At 52.8% G+C, this 15,156-nt stretch overlaps 1 protein-coding gene across 2 annotated transcripts in view; it reads left to right on the plus strand.

The window, feature by feature from the left end:
* Positions 1 to 15,156, plus strand: part of BCL11B (BAF chromatin remodeling complex subunit BCL11B) — a 42,565-nt gene that overhangs the window by 13,292 nt on the left and 14,117 nt on the right. The window contains exon 2 of one of the 2 annotated variants that reach the window (XM_017528155.2): positions 1,017 to 1,382. In XM_017528155.2, coding sequence (XP_017383644.1) covers positions 1,017 to 1,382 — 366 coding nt within the window. Of the gene's footprint in view, positions 1 to 1,013; positions 1,383 to 15,156 lie in introns of both variants that reach the window. The other variant, XM_017528154.2, reaches the window with a different exon arrangement.

Raw genomic sequence — 15,156 nt, forward strand, 5'->3', positions numbered from 1 at the left:
ATACAGTCCATTGAAAGTGTGGTTTGATATCTTCCAAGAATGCTTTTGGAGTCTGGAGAATTTTCTTTCTTTCGTTTTTCTGGGAGTGAAAATCAAAGCGGCCAACAAAAAAGGACAGTGGGGAGTGGATAAGTGTGGGGAAATCGACAGAGAAATGGAAGTCTGACCGGGCCCTGGGTGCTTGGCAGGAGAGCCCGCTTCCCAACTCTGCAAGCCGGTTCCAGCCTCCCTTCTGCTGCACTGCTTCCTCCTTCGATATTTTTTTGGAACCTGACACCCACTTGTTGCTTTCTGAGCATGTGGGCTTCCTTCCCTCCTAAGGACTGGCCCTCTGACGCCCATCTGGGTTTCTGTTTTCTAGTTTGGTGTGTGGCCAGTTCCCAGGTAGGGAATGTGAGTGGGACTTGCATGAATGGGGAGGACATGAATGAAGGTGTCAGGGACAGGAGGGGTGGTGCTCTAGCCCAGCAGGGGAAAAGGGCTCCAGCTCCCTGGTTCTCAGCCCTGGATGCCCATTGGAACCACCTGGGGAGTCTGAAAGAATATTCCGATGTTTGGTTCCCAGTGTAATTGGTCAGGGATGCCGCCTGGGCCTTGGGATTTTTCGAAGCCTCCAGGTGATTCTCAGATACTGAAAACTTTGAGAGTCTCATCACGACCTGATGCTGTCAGCAGCCAGGGTGTGTGTCTATGCGCGCCTGTCCGGGTGTATTCTTATGCTATGCTGGGAAGAAATTGGCAGAAAATAAACGCGAGTGCAGTAAGATCAGCACCAATTACATGACAATGTCCAGGGGGCCTGACGTTGCTCCTAGAGCCTAGGCGTGGCCATCTGTCCCATGGGGGATGCCTACCTGTCCCCAGCCCCGGGGAGGACCTGGTGAGCTTTGGCAGCCGGCAGCGGAGGGGGCTGCTTCTCGGTGGGGAAGGGGTGGACCGGACGTCGGGTGCTGTGACCTCCTAAGCCCATCTCTATCTTCTCTGCCCCTTCCCTTTCTTCTTTCTGTCTCCAGCAGAGGCTGACCATGTGGAGGCCGCCATCCTCGAAGAAGACGAGGGTCTGGAGATAGAGGAGCCGAGTGGCCTGGGGCTGATGGTGGGTGGCCCCGACCCTGACCTGCTCACCTGTGGCCAGTGTCAAATGAACTTCCCCTTGGGGGACATCCTGGTTTTTATAGAGCACAAAAGGAAGCAGTGTGGCGGCAGCTTGGGTGCCTGCTATGACAAGGCCCTGGACAAGGACAGCCCGCCACCCTCCTCACGCTCCGAGCTCAGGAAAGTGTCCGAGCCGGTGGAGATCGGGATCCAGGTCACCCCCGACGAAGATGACCACCTGCTCTCGCCCACGAAAGGCATCTGTCCCAAGCAGGAGAACATTGCAGGTATGGGACGCTGCGCTTGCTGGTTGCTGCAGAAGCCACCTCCCGGGTCCCACGCCCTCTGCTTGAGTGTGCTGGTGCAGGGGAAGGCCCAGGGGCTTCCAGGATGGCCTCTGGGCTGCCAGCCAGGGCTCCCCCTTTCTGAGGGTCCACCATCCAGGTGACCTTCAGGAGGAGACAGGCCTGGGGCTTAGGGAGGCCCAAATAGCTGATGGCTGCTTTTGGTGAGGGGACTCTGTCTCGGGGCCTAATCCAGAGGTGGTCAGAAGCACAGAATGGAAATTTGGAAGTCTGGTTGGCCCTCTCTTTCTACTGATCTCAGCTTAGTCCGTGATTTTGAAGCTAGACAGACAGTCTTGGGTTAGAATTTGTCTTCACAACTTGGACGTGTCAGTTTGCCCATCTATGAAATGGAGCTAAGGAAACCCCTCTCATTAGGGCTGCTGTGAGCATCAATGAGCCGTTGCATGTGGCATGACCGGGTAGGGACTTACAAATGGGGATGCTCGTTTTCTCCCCTCTCCTCTCTCTCTGGACTCAGTTTCCTGTGTGTGGAAAGAGGAGTTAGGCCTCTGATCTCAGAGACTGCTTCTGACGTTGCCTGACCCTAGAGGCTGGTCCCAGGCGGGGGTGTGGGAACTTGTTGGGGCACTGTGCCCGTTGGAGGAGGTTGGCCATGCCCTTTGACATGCTCACTCATTCGACCACTGGGACAGCTGGTTTTACCACCTTGAGAACAGGTCTAGGGCCCCTCTGTCCCCAGGCATGGCTCTGCTCACCGCAGTGAGTTAGCATGAAGTCCCTCCCTCTTGGCCAGCGCCATGGCATGCTGGGGCCTCCTCCAGGGAGCCACTGCTTTCTGTGTAAACCGGTGTGTTTGCTTCTGGTTTATACTTCTGAGCCCAGGAGGCCTGGGGGAGAAAGGAGGGCCCGGCCAGCCTGGGTTCCCTCAAAAGCAGTAGCCCGTCCTGGAGCAAGACGGACATCCGAGTTTATGCAGACTAGTCTTCCAACCCTGATGGTTGACTTTGGCTTAGCCACTTCATGGGTCTGAGCCTCAGTTTCCCCATCTGTCAACAGAATGTAGATAATACCAGCAGGCCTGGTGTGAGGATTCAATGAGCAGGGGCTCTATCAGTTTTTTGCCAGTGGCCCTTCTTTCTCGGGGGTCTCCTGGTTTTGCGGCGTGCGAGTAGGTGGCTGGCTGGGGAAACGAGGGCGTTGATCACGACTGTGCTTCCATCATGGAGGCCAGCATGGGCTCTGGAGGGACTCAGGCTTTGGATGCTTCTAGGAGGGCGAGACGGACGGGCGTGGGCACTTGTCAGCACCCATCACCCTGGACGCAGTCAGATGCCACAGCCTGTCTCCCCCACATCTCCAAAGCTTTGTGACGCTGAGCCTCACTTTGCCTGCCTGTACAAGGGGCTGAGTGAGCCCTCTTTCTTATAGGGAGGCTGTGGTGGTATACAGATTCCCGCAGCCTCGTGCCAGGCACTGGGGAGACCCCAGTGGACTGGTTTTGCCTCTGGGCCTTGCCTTCTGATGGGTGCCTTAGTGAGAAGTCTCTCAGACGCCTTCCAAGATGCAAAGGGCTTTGAGAAAAATCTCTGACATGTCCAGGCCGCAGGCATGTAAACACCGGCTTCTCTGAGGGCTGTGCACACCCTAGCAGCGTCTCCTCGCCAGGCTGAGCCATCAGGCGAGAGAGGGGCTGGGTCCCTTTTGTCTGTGTTGGCCGACGCTCCAGGGCCAGTTTCACCTGTAGTATCAGCGCCTGGCCTCGGGGCACTTAGACCTTTCGGAGGTGGACTTGCCACCTATGTATGTTTCAATGGAAAGATCTGTGGCTTTTGCCAGAAACATCCAAATCCTCATTTCACATTGAAGGCATTTCCCAACGAGAGGCTGCAGAGCACTGTGGCAGGTTTGTTTAAGAAAGTGACTAAATGTGATTTCATAAAAGGCAAAGTTAATCTCCAAGGCAGCTTTGTCCTCATCCTTCCACCCCCTGGCCCCCCTGTTTTTTTTCTTTCCGGGTTGTGATACTGCAGCAGCCTACAGTATTTTTATTTTATGTGTGACGAAAGATATTCTTGGCCTTTCTGTTCAGCAACAGGACGAATGGATTTCTTCATTCTGGAAGAAATATGTAAAATAATCCCTTAGAAGTCTAAAGAGATATGTTTGTTCAAAGCATTTAAAATGTTATTTTAATCAAAGGCACAAAACAGTCTACATGCTGTGTCAGCTGAAGACGACCATCCTATTTTAACAGCACGTCATGTGCCTGCCTTTCTAGTTCCCATTTTTCCCATTTCCCCTGCCTACTTGGGCACCAACTTTTCTTTTCTTTTTTTATTTAATAAAAAGGAAAGATTAAAGAATAAAACTTCAGTGGCTCAAATGTATAAAGTAATTTAATATGGTGGGAGCATTAATTATTTTAGCTTAATTGAATTCTGAGGACTGCAGTAGTTGCATTTTTGTAGACAAGCCCTGTTTATTATTTCTCTGTGTAGATTAACAGTAAAGGAAACACAGATAACTTTCAGTTATTTATTGTAAAATAAATGTGTCAATTCATGTGTAAAGCAAGCTGCTCAGAGATAATTGAGTCTTTATATTTTAAGAGGGGGACTAGGCATCACGGGCACTTCTCCGCCCGGGCTTCCGGAATCCCGTCCAGCTGCTGCCCACGCTCCCGGCCCCCGGGCCGGCTGGCCTCCCATGCTCCTGCCTCCCAGCCAGGGCTCCAAGCAGTCCTCCAGCCCCTCCATGCCCTGCTGTTGTCCCCAGGGCCTTGCGGGCCCTGGCTAGTAGCTGGTGAGCGGGTGGCTGGTAATTCTTGGATTCTGCCTCTGGCTTTGGCTGTCCAGGCTCGGAGGTGGCCAGGGTGAGGTGGCCTCGAGGGTCCTGGTGGCTATGAGGGTCCCGCCTTTCCCAGGGCCAGCAATCTTCCCAATGCCCAGGCAGGTCTCCACCCTTCCTTGCTACCAGGTGCTTCTAGAAGTGGGGACTCCAGAGACAGACCCGAAGGGGGTTCCTCTCACCCTTAAGGGAGATCCCAGGGTGAGAACTGCATGGGGGCTCTGTCAGTCATCACACTATGGTGTGGACCTCATATCACCCATTTCCTTGGGACAGTCATTCTGGAGGTTAATTACGATTTTTTTTTTTTTTTTTTTTTTTTTGGTTAATGATAGAGAAATAGGAAGGTAGACGGAGAAAGTTTCTGAAGCTTTGTTTTCTGGAGGGCATTCATTCATTCATTCATTCAGCAACTGAGCACCTGGGGCCCTTCTTCCACCCTGGGTGTCCCCACCCGGCCCCCCAGGTGAAGAGCCCCCAGGGGAGGGAGTGGGCATTGCCGTGAGGATAATGGGCAGAGGGTGAGCTGGCAGCAGTCCTGCTCTCGGGTGCATTCTGGGTCCAGGGCCTGATTCCCTGCTGAGCACTCCTGTGGGCAGAGGAGGTCCTTGGAAGCTCGTTTCAGGCCTGTCTGGGGATGGGGTGGAGCTGGTCAGAGGTGGGGTCTTTGGCCGGTGGTCTGACTCAGGGCAGCTACGGTGCCTCTGATACATCGCTGCCTGTAGGTTTACAGTCTTCATGCTTTTTAAGGCTACTACCTGTGGCATCCTCCCTATCTCTGTCGGGGTTTGGGGGAGCGGAGGACCTGTCCATCGGGGAAGCTGAGACATGTTCCAGGGTTTGCAAAGAGCACGTGGTGGCGCCAAGCCGTTATCTGGGAGGGGCGTTTTGAGGATGGGTGAGGAGAAAGGGGCTTTCAGGGTGCTTGGGGTTTGAAGGCTGCCTGCTGCTGTGTGGGAAACAATGCAGCCCCAGTCGGAGCCCCACGTTGCTCCCTGCCAGCCTTGGGCAGAGACTCAACCTCCCGAGCTGCGGTTTCCTCATCTGTCATTGTGACATTTATGATGAGTGCCTGGCACACGGTGGGGGTAGGTGTGCTGCAAATAGGAGCTTTTCCTGGCCCTCGGCTTTCTCTCCTCCGATGCATTTTCGGGTGGTAGAGCAGCTTGAAACGGTCTCCTCGGCATTGGGCTCCATCAGGGTTGGGACAAATGTCCACTGAGTTGTGGGACTAACTCCACCATGACAGGCAGCGTCAGCACAGAGAGACCCTCTCCCCCACATTCTGTCCTTTGTTAGGCAGCTGTCCCTTGAGGATCTCTTTGCAGGCGGTGCAGTCTGCGGGGGCCGGCTGGGGTTTCGGGGTGAGGGAGCACAGGCTTCGGTGTCTACCGGGTGGAATCCCAGCCCCGTCACTCACTGCTGGCCACGCGTGAGTCGCTTCACTTCTGGGCCTCCGTTTCCTCGTCTGCACCTCCTTTTCAGGGTTATGCTGAGGATGAAATGAGGAAGCACCTCTCTGGTGCAGGTTGGGCCTGAGGCAGATGATCGAGAAGTGGATACTTCTAGAAAGCCAAGCACAGGAAAGTGTGGGCCCTGCTTGGCAGCAGGCCGAGTGCTTGCTTTTCTTGGTCAAAACCATGAAAACTTACCTGGGATGTCTCTCATAGTGATTTCCTACGGGTTCCTCCATGTAATTCCCACTTGGTACTACCACTGAAGGAGACGCTTGATCACAGGAATTTGGTTTTGCCTGTTATCAGCCCTTTCATAACCAAATGAAGCTACAGAGGGAGGAATGAACTATAAGCCGTCACTTAACTGCCTGCCTCCCTAACCCTCCAAGTCCCGAATGTCAGTTTTCTGGAGAAGTGTGGAGACAGGCAGCAGGTGACAGGAGGTGGCACATCCCCTCTGGGCTTGGAGGTGGCAGGCAGCCCTGGCTGCGATGCCCCTGCCCACTTTAGATGTCTTCATCGGCAACCCAGGGAGGACCCGGGATGTACCTGGGAGATTCTCGTAGCAGGTGGAGGCACAGATACGAGTTTGGTTTGGGGTCCCAGTGACCCATTGCTAAGCAAAACGTGTGAGAGAAAAGGACTTCTGACGGGCCCAGGGATTTACATGCTGCCTTGAGAATGTTTGCTCCAGACTTTTAAAAATAAATAAAATAAACGTGAAAAAAAATATTAGCTCAGCCAGGGGGAGAAACTAAATAACTTGCTTGTGCTGGAAGCTAGAGATAAACCCACTTGCAGGTTGCCTTAAAAACTTGCATTTGATCTATTTAGAGTTGTTATTTTCCCTTCAAATTAAGAGGAGTTAAATCCATGTGTGTTGTGGCGTGGATTATCTTTTTTTATTATTAAATTGTGACAGCTAATTATTCTGTCTGCACCGAGGAAGACTGCAGTGTTCTGTCTGAGGGACATGGCCTTGGGCTCAGGGTGGGGTCTGGGTGTCAGGATGGCTGAGCAGGGTAGAGTTCGGGCTGGGCTGGTGGGTGGTGGGGAAGAGGGGTGCTACCTGAGATCCCTCACTGTGTTAGACGCTTTTCTTGGATTATCTCACTTAATTCTTCAACCTGGAAATAGATATTCTTGATCTCACCTTGAATTGGGGCTCAGAACGGTTAAGGGACTTGCTGAAGGTCACACAGCAGAGCAGTCAGACCTGGGTCTGCCTGGTCTCGTTTGATAGCAAGGGGTGTAGAGGATTTGGGGAGGAGTATTCTAACTGTGTGGCTGACTGGTGGGGCCTTGATGGCGGGCACTACCTCTGACCCCATCTAAGATGCCATTTGAAGCTTATCCCAGATATGACCCTGTGGATACAGCCAGGAATCCCCAGACCCCCAGACCCCCAGAGACCGTGGCCGCGGTCTGTGGCATCCGCATATACTGTCCTGTACTTCCTGATGAAGGTATTGGAGAGACGGGTGGTGACAAAGAACACAGTACGATGTAAATTCAGGCGCACCTGGGCCAGAATTTTAAATACTTTCCCATGTATACAATTATTTCTTGTATTTTATATTCATTGTTGCATAGTTTTTTTCCCCTTAAGTACAAATTATTTTTTTATTTTGAGGAATTGTGGTTTTTCCCAGGACTTGCTGTGTGACTGTCAAGCCAACCGTTTGCCTCCCCACATCTCCGTCCCTTTAACTGGAGATACTCTCCCTCGTCTTTTGGGCTTGTTGCAAGGTTTGATTCAGACCAGGCATACATAGAACAGGCCCTTGGGGTTTTAGCTGTTGATAGTGGAGATTCTGCTGGTGGACCCAGGGGAAGCGTCTGGCTTCCGAGCCTCCTGGAAGGACCTTGCTGACAACTCTTCCTTCTCACCTGCTCAGTGACTTGCCTGCATTTGCGTAACTAGTTACTGGCAGAGCTGAGTCCAGACCCCAATTATCTGGAGTCAGCATAGGTGACTTTTTGCCATCCCAGGCTGCCCAGCCCTGTAGCTTGAGGCTGTCTCCCCTGGTGGAGTCCCGGTTTCCTCAGCTGAGAAAGGGGGTGAGCCCTGGAGGTGGCGGACCTACCTGCCGCGTAAACTGTGCAAACTGGAGTCAAGAGTGTGTGCAGCTCAACTTGGTGACATCAGCACGGATTGTAGGTGAAAGTTTTATTGCATTAAAGAAAAAGGACAATGCTGGTCAAATCAATGGGTGTTTTTTCCTACTTTTAAGGTTTGAGGCCTTATTTACTGACTTATACACATGGTTCCATACTTCCAGCAGTAATTCAGGACACAGGAGAGAGATAAGATAAGAAAAAGACAGAAAAGCAGCTGGGCCCCCAAGGGGCGAACTTAACCAACATTCAGCCTGAGTTAATATTATCATTCTTAGTTTTTTGGACAATAAATAGTAATTGACTAAGTTTTTTAATCAGGCATTTGACAGCTTTTTTTGGAGGGTTGTTGCTCATTTTCACGCGTGGCAAATGCATTAACCACCAGGTCTAGAATCTGTTAGGAGTCGGCTCTGCTGATAATCTATAGAAATAAGGCTGGCTGGCTGTCACCCCGTGCTTTTGGGGTCATCTTTTCACCGAGGAAACAAAGAGATTGAGTTTTTCATAATTTCATGTAAAATTTATTTTACACGAAGATAAATTTTGAGACAGAGTCTCGTTCTGTCACCTAGGCTGGAGTGCAGTGGTGCGATCTCAGCTCACTGCAACCTCTGCCTCCCAGGTTCAACTGATTCTCCTACCTCAGCTTCCTAGGTTCAATTGATTCTCCTACCTCAGCCTCCTGAGTAATTGGGACTACGGCACCCGCCTGGCTAGTTTTTGTCTTTTTAGTAGAGATGGGGTTTTGCCATGTTGGCTAGGCTGGTCTCGAACTCCTGGCCTCAGGTGATCTGCCCGCCTTGGCCTTCCAAAGTGCTGGGATTACAGGCACGAGCCACCACACTCAGCCTGATATTAAATTTAACTCATACTTACTAGATCTTACTGTGTGCCAGTCCCTATTCTAAAGACTCTGCAGATACTAACTGGTATAATCCTCCCTGTGACCTTATGATATGCTAATATCAGCCCCACTTTATAGAAGAGGAAACTGAAGCCCAGAGATGTTATTTACCCAAGGTCACACAGCGGTGAGTAGGGTCCCAGGGTGTCAACTCTTGCAGTTATGTTCTTCACCGTGGTCATATTTCCTCCTATGTTCCCATCCACTGTCTCTGCCCCACAAGGGTGGGAAATCAGAAATTAGTTTCATTTTGTACATGAGGCAACTGAGTGATAGACAGGAACCCTGCACAGTTGTCCTGTGAGTCACTAGTTCAGCTGTGCCTAGTAATCAGGCTCCTGGGAGGGAGAACATTAGGGAAAATAGCTGATGCATGCTGGGCTCCATACCTAGGTGATGGGCTGATAGGTGCAGCAAACCACCATGTCACACGTTTGCCTATGTAACAAACCTGCAAAAATAATTAAAAAAAGAAGACAGGCTCCTGACTTCTTCCCAGGGCCGCACTGGGTCTCCACTGGGTCATTTCCCGGGACCCCAGTCGTCGTGGGACCGTGTGTTCTTTAACTGTGGCGGTGCAGTCTCTTTCTGCCCCTGGCCTGGTGATGAGTGATTTCCACTCTGAGGTCAAATCTTGGTGGTGGGACTTGGGTTCCAGAGTGGGGTGAAAAGACTAAGACAGTGGGCACCCACCTGTCCTGGACACATCTGTGGGGCATGCTGACTGCATTTTGGGAGGAGCTGGCCCCCTTGTCATGAGTTACAGGCAAGTGGCCCTGTTGAGTCCAGAGTGGAGAGACGCAGGCACAGCGGAGTATCCTACCCCAGCGGCTGGCAGGCTGTGTGACCTTGAGCAGACAGAACATCCCCCTCTCGGGGGCTGAGCCTCTGGGGCTGAAATACGAGATGGAGCCACCAGTGGTTTCTAGCAGCTGCGAGAGCCAGGTGGGGGGTCGTGGATTTCCCACCTCAATTCCTCTCACACCTAGTAGTCCCCCCAACTTTCCTCATTTTTTTACATTAATTAGGCTTAGGAGGCAGTTTTCTCTGAAGAAATTGGTGGTGAAAATGAAAACGGTTAGATTAAAAGCTTAGGTCTTTCTGCTCCAGGCTGTGAAGATCCTTCTGGGAGAATTTGGTGCACTCACTGTGAGGTTGACAGTTGAAGCTCAGAGCCCCTCCTGTGGCCAGGCCCTGTCCCGAATGTCGCCGTGTGGTTTGGCATTCTTTTCTTTGTAATGAGTGTACCCTGAATTGTATACACCTCGGGCCCCACAAGATCTGGACCACCCTGGCCCAGAGCCTGCCGGGGGTGACCAGTGACCTCTGGGTGTACTGAGTGGGAGCCTCCTGAGGGCAGGGTGTGGTCAGGACTTGCAGGCCTCAACCCAGGGAGGAGGAGGCCTTGCCGGAGAAGGCAAGGCATCCTAGGCTTCATTTTATTTTGTTTTTAAGTTTTATTGATGCCTTCTTGCTGGTCTGCTGATTTTGGTCTGGAGGGTCCTGGGGTGTCTCAGAAAGGAGAAGTCTGTGCTGAGGCTTGACAGAGGAGGGCAGGACGGGAGAGAGGTGGGACCTCCTTGATGAGCCACAGGTCTGGGAAAGCATCTGCCCCTCACTGCTCAGACAGCTGGGAAACTGGGACCACAGGCTCCTCTGGGCAGAAAAATAGTAACAAAATGGCCTTATTGTTGGAGGTGAGAAGTCAGACTGCCCCACTCCTGGTGTGGAGAGAAGGCAGCTTTTCAGATGCACCAGCCAAGGGCAGGGTGAGCACCCCAGCGCAGGACCACCTGCTCAGTCTCTAAGCCAAGGTGATGTTTGATCAGTGCTGTTTTCCCCCCTCCCCTGCCCTGGGCAGCTTCCACAGCCTTCAGGTTGTGGGTGTGGACACAACCTCAAAGGTGCAGGCAAACAGGTGTGTGGGTCAGCATCTACCCAAGATGAATCCAGAGGCACAGAGCCTAGGGGCTGGCAGCCCCATGCGTGGACTGTGCTTCGAGTGTTATGGTACAGACAAACCATCCTTCCAATCCCCAAGAGTGTGCAAAAAACACGCATCTACCTCCTGATGAGTGCAGGTACCAAAGGCATCCTGGAAAGAAGTAGAGAGGTGGCTTTATTTCAAATCTTTTCAGGGCAGAGCACACCTTCCGGAGAGTGTAGCCAGCCAACCAGGGATTCCAGGCTCCTCCCCTGGGGTTAGGAGGTAGAGACTGTCTGTCCTGGGCTCAGAGAGACAGCAACTGCCTGGATTCTTCTCTGTTCAGGAGAAAATGGGACAAACCTTCAATGACTCCTTCCCACCTTCAGCAGCTGGCTAAAAACTGTTGGAGTTGGTACACCCAACAACACTAAATTTTCCTGGGGCTGGAGCGGGTTCTTTTCTCCTCCCACCTCAAGTTCAAAGCCAGCCAATTAAGAAAACTAAACAGTGTGGTCTCCTCTCTGCATCATTGGCTTGTAAAACTTTCCCTGCAAACTAGGCGACTTTATTTGTTGGGAAAACGAAGTATGTAATTTTCCTGACCTGGCCTTTGCTTTGGGGAGACGCGGAAAGAGAGAAAGAAGTCATTTGCAGAAACAGACGAGCCAAGAAGCAAACCAAGGTCCACACTGCAGCGTCAGGGCAGCGTAGACTGCAGCGCCGTGGTCTGGAACGCCGAAAACAGCTTGGTGCGGGGAGGCGGGGCTCGAGGCTCCAGGCTGCGGGGCAATCTGGGGCCTGCCTGATCACTCTCTGAGGGGTGGACATCGAAGTCCTCCCAACTCTGCTTCTGAACCTCTGGGTGCCACCTGCCTCCCCGCTACTGCGATTTTCCAGTTTCCCCGGCGATTGCAGCTTGCAAGTCTCCTCTCGCCTCCTTCTATCTCCAGCAGCCCCTCCTCAAGCCTGGACCCTCCCCACCCCCCGAGGGTGCCTATCCCCAGCAAATCATACCCATCCCTTCCGCCGCCCGCGAGACGGCCTCCCCCTGCCCTGCCCGCGAGGGACTCCAGGCTCCTCCCTCCGGGGGCCTCAGTGGTTGGGGTCCATAGCCCCCCGCATTGCCACACAGGAGAACACAATGGCCTTCCCCGCGGCCCAGGGGCGCTGAGCTCTGCAGAGCCGCCGCGTCTCCCGGACCCCGCACCCGGCACGGCGCGGACACTTTGGCAACTTTAAAACTGAGCGGGGCTCCCCCCCTGCGAGCGGTGCCCTGTCCCGCTGGCGCTGGCCGGGTCGGGAGGCTCCTCGGCACCGCTCCGAGGCCTTCGGGCGCGCCTGGCCGGTGCCTGGCCGCCCGCCTCCGATTCGCCCACGGCCTCGAGCCCGTCGTCCACTTCCTTCCCTCTCTCCGACCCGGGCCCGCTGCGCCCGACGACTGTGCCTTGGTGGGGGCGGGAGGCCGAGAGGGCTCAAGGTCCATGCATAATTCGGGGGCTTAATGGACCAGCTGCCCCAGCCGGGCGGCGAGGGGCGGGCGGAGGCGCAGCTGACCCAGCCCGCGTCTGGCCTCGCCGGGAAGGCGCGCTCCTTTCTTCCTCCCCTGACTCTCCCCTCCCCCACTCGGCTCGGGTCCGAGGAAGGGGGGTGGGCGAGCCGAAGGGCCAGCTGTGGGGAGGGGGTTTCCCTCGTGCGTCAGTGCAACTTTTGCTTTGGGGGGCGGGGGCGTGGAGTGAATCGGAGCCGCCTCGGGAGCCGCTCCCGAAGGAGTTGGAATGCAGGTTCCCTCGGAGCACTCCGCAGCCCTGGTCTTTTTTCCTGGCCCCTTTCCTCCCCGCCCCCTGGCGGCCCCCTGTGGGTCCCCAGCCCAGCAGCCGCCTAGCGAGCACGCCCCTGGCCCCGGGCCAGCCCCCTTCCCTGGCAGCCGGCGGAGATGGATGGAGGCGGGGACCCAAGGTCAAGGGCGGGGAGCCCGCCGGCCCCGGGCCCCTTTGTGCGCCTGGGACCGCCCCTCCTCCGCCAGTCACCCCCTCTCCGGCCCTTGGGCGCCCTCCCGGGTGGGTGATCTTCCCATGCATGGGGAATGTGGTAGTGGTCTCCTCCCCGAAACCGCCGCGCGCGGGGTCAGGTCGCCTGGCTGGGGTGGCATTCGTCCCGGGTGCTGGGGGCGCACGGGGATCCCTCTTCCGCCCGCCGCCATTGCCCTGAAGAGTGGCGCCGTCTTCCTCAGCCCACCTTGGTGGGACAGAGCGGGCGGTTCCGGGGATCCAGGTGAGGCTGGACGGAAGGAGCCTCCGCGAGTTCCCTTGTACGTTTTTTGGTCATCCGGGGACAGCAGCCCCAACTCAAAGTGGGGATTACGTGGGGACCTTATTTTTTTCCCAAGGGGGAGGAGAGTAAGCCCGCTTTTCTAGATGGAATCCTGGAGCTGGGATTTTAAAATCCTCAAGGACCAAAGTGTTTTCCCAGTGGTGTGGGAATGGAACTCTCCACTAGAGTGGGACACCGAAGCCTCCTGGAATTACAGGGAATTCATGGCAGGCCTCCTTCCAGCCTGGCTTCTCTTAGGATAACCCCTTCCAAGAATTTGTGTGCAAATCGTCACCTTGCTAGGGGTCTCTAGTTTTGTGCCTTAAAAATTGGCCTCCAATTGTTTAAAACACTTCAACAGGCCCTTAAAGACCCAGAAAAGCAGTGTGGTTGGACTCCCAGCGTATCCACCACGAAGCTCTTAAGAAAACGTTCAAACATTCCCTCAAAGCTGTTACTCTGGAAATAAAAATATGCTGTTCGCCTGTAGCTGATTAAAAGTTTACCTTCACGGTGACAGCTTTTCCAGGCTAGGATTGGAGCCATATCTCTATTTTCCATTTTTTTCAGAAATAAATGTGAACCAGACAGATTTGCTATATCAAGAGTCTAGGTAGTTTAAAAAATGTGCGTATACATATGTATTTATGATTTGGGTCAGAAACAGTGTATTACACTTTCTGTGCTCTCAAGGCTAAATTATTGTGTAAACGGTACCTTCATGGCGTTTTGAGTAAGAGTTGATTTTAAAATCTCAGATTTAGCTAACCTGAACTTTGAGCAGCCAGCTCTTCTGGTAGAGGAATCTGAAGGCATTTGTCAATTTATTTTTTGAAAGGCCTCCGGAAAAGGTAACAAATTCAACACTTGGGAACTCAAAACTACTGCCAGTCCTGGACAGGAAGGTTTACATATCTGCCTGAACTTGCTCGCTGATTTCTCAGACGTCCATTTATAACAGTTCTAACAAGATAGAATCTGCCTTTGAATATCTGTAAATACGGGTAAAGATCACAATCCGGCACTCATAATGGTCCAAAACGAACTGGCAGATTCTCGTGTTTGATTAATATTTATGTTACCGGATTCCTTTACAGAAAGAAAGATGAAACGATAATTATGTGTGTGTGTTTGAGGGGCCCCATCCTAGGTCTCTGCAGTTCATTTAAAGTGATGTACATTTTAGGATTTTTGGAGACAAGGGTGTGTGTGTGGGGTAATTGTTGATGTTCTGCTTGAAAGACAGGTAACCTGTGGTTGCTGAAGTATTGGCCGGTACACTGAGGGGGTGGCTGACTTTTCATTTTCATTTTCTTTATTTTGACGGCTCAACAGTGATCAGAATTATGGGTGATTTCTCCCTCTAGGTTTGGGTTAAGGCTTGGACAGTGTGGTAAAAGGTTCTTGTTCAGAATCTTCCTTAAGGATAACTGGAAGCCCCAAGGGTGCTCTGGCGTCTTTGAGGGCACACACTTTCTGCGCCTGAGTGGCAGGGTGGGCTGCCCTGCGGCGTGTGGTTCCGAGCCCTGGCAGGTGTCTTCAGGGCACTTGCTTTGCTTTTGTTTTAGGAGCAGTGTGTGGGAGATTTGCCTGGAAATGGGGGGTTCTCTCAGCTGGATCATGTTGAAATGCCAACGCAATTGGTAGCCTCCTTCGGAGGTGCTGTGTTCAGCATCTTCAATTTTATTGCTTTGAGACATCTAGATTTTAGTATAGGATTTCCTACGAGGGTGGCTTCCAGAGTGGCACCTGAGTTCTGCTTAGAGGTTCAATACTATTTGTTGTTGCTGGAGCATCAGGGGCCGTCTCATTGTTAGAGCAGCAGAATCTAGAGGTTGGCATGTGACATGGGGTAGCCTCAGATGCATCTCCTTTCTAAACAGCCCACGGCAAACCAGTTCATCTGTTAGTTTCTTCATCTATAAAATGGGGCTAGCCAATTGTTTACTTTCCCCTCACTGTCCAGATATGAAAACAAACCCCTCAGTAGGAGTGAATTGATCGCTGATTTCAAAGACATCATAAAAATGGAGAACTGTTATTGTTTAGTGCGTGGGGGCAGGGTGGCTAATTTGCAAAAGGGAAAGGAATCAAATAGCTGCTTGTAGAGGGTGTAATTTTTTTACTGCAAGGGGGAAGAATTAGGGGCTTTGGGAGGAGGTTTATGTGGGGAGGGGACTTGGGTTT

The sequence above is a fragment of the Cebus imitator genome, unplaced genomic scaffold (assembly GCF_001604975.1).
Source record: "Cebus imitator isolate Cc_AM_T3 unplaced genomic scaffold, Cebus_imitator-1.0 Scaffold52, whole genome shotgun sequence".
NCBI lineage: Eukaryota > Metazoa > Chordata > Mammalia > Primates > Cebidae > Cebus > Cebus imitator.